The 951-nt window shown below is 64.8% G+C and overlaps 1 protein-coding gene across 1 annotated transcript in view; it reads right to left on the bottom strand.

Moving 5' to 3' along the window:
- The window catches only part of IPO9 (importin 9), a 38895-nt gene that overhangs the window by 2777 nt on the left and 35167 nt on the right, over nucleotides 1-951 (bottom strand). The window contains exon 21 of the mRNA XM_023534774.1: nucleotides 424-538. Within this exon, the coding sequence (XP_023390542.1) occupies nucleotides 424-538 (115 nt within the window). The remainder of the gene's footprint in view (nucleotides 1-423; nucleotides 539-951) is intronic.

Here is a 951-nt window from a genome sequence, read left to right as displayed (position 1 = left end):
GACCCCATTGACACCAGTCTCCTCCTTCAGGACAAATTCTTCAGAGGCAAAAGGCCCAGCTGTCCCCAGAAGCCAGGAGAGCAGGAAGAGGACCACTTTTGGCACCACAGAGGGACCCACGTTGCCCTTCCGTCTGCGGGGCCCGGAGCCCCCCACACTCGGCAGTCCAGTGCTGCTGGCCTGAGGCTGCTCTGCACCCAAACCGAAGGAGGGTCTGGCTCAAAGGGCCTTCGGCACGGAACCCACAGGCGCCGCCTGGGGGTCAAGTGCAGAACGAGTCTCTAAGGCTCACACCGGTTCCCGGGGTCCGGACTGGCCAGCCTGCCACCATTTTCTCAGCATCCGTGACCCCGACCCGAAGGCGACGGACAGCAGGAGGCAGAGGCCGGGTGGGCCTCGGAAGCTGGCTGGCTGCAGACACACCGTGAGCGCACGTCCACGGGCTTCGCAGAGACAGGCGCTTCCACGCGACACGGCGGCCAGACACCTGGTGGCACCACGTCACTGTCAGCCACAAAATCCAGCTTCCGCGACAGTCCTGGAGGGTGAATGCCCCACGGGTCCCCCTTCCTTCAGAATGGAGATTCACATCCGCTTCCTGCTCCATGTCCCGTCCGAGAGCCACCCTGGAGAGGCTTTGCAGCCGTCGGGGGCAGATGCCTCGCCTCGCCTCCCAGCCCGTGACTTCCGACCCGCATTCCCACGCCGAACCCACAGCAGACTACGTCCTCCTGGTTAGCGGCCCTTGCCTGGGGATCCCCGACCGGACAGGGTGACCTCGAGCCGGCTCGGCCGAGATGCGAGGTGCACGCGGTTCCGCCCATGTCTTTCCCGGCCTCGCTGTCCTCAGGAAGCGGGCGCGGGTGCTGACACTTGTGCCACGCGGCCCCAGTCATGTGTAAAGATTCCTTCCCCCGCCTAGAAAAATACACGCTGCCAACTCGAGGCCTA

The sequence above is a fragment of the Pteropus vampyrus genome, unplaced genomic scaffold (genome assembly GCF_000151845.1).
Source record: "Pteropus vampyrus isolate Shadow unplaced genomic scaffold, Pvam_2.0 Scaffold131, whole genome shotgun sequence".
Lineage (NCBI taxonomy): Eukaryota > Metazoa > Chordata > Mammalia > Chiroptera > Pteropodidae > Pteropus > Pteropus vampyrus.
The sequence above is the reverse complement of the archived record's forward strand: the minus strand, read 5'-3'. Positions and strand labels throughout refer to the sequence as shown.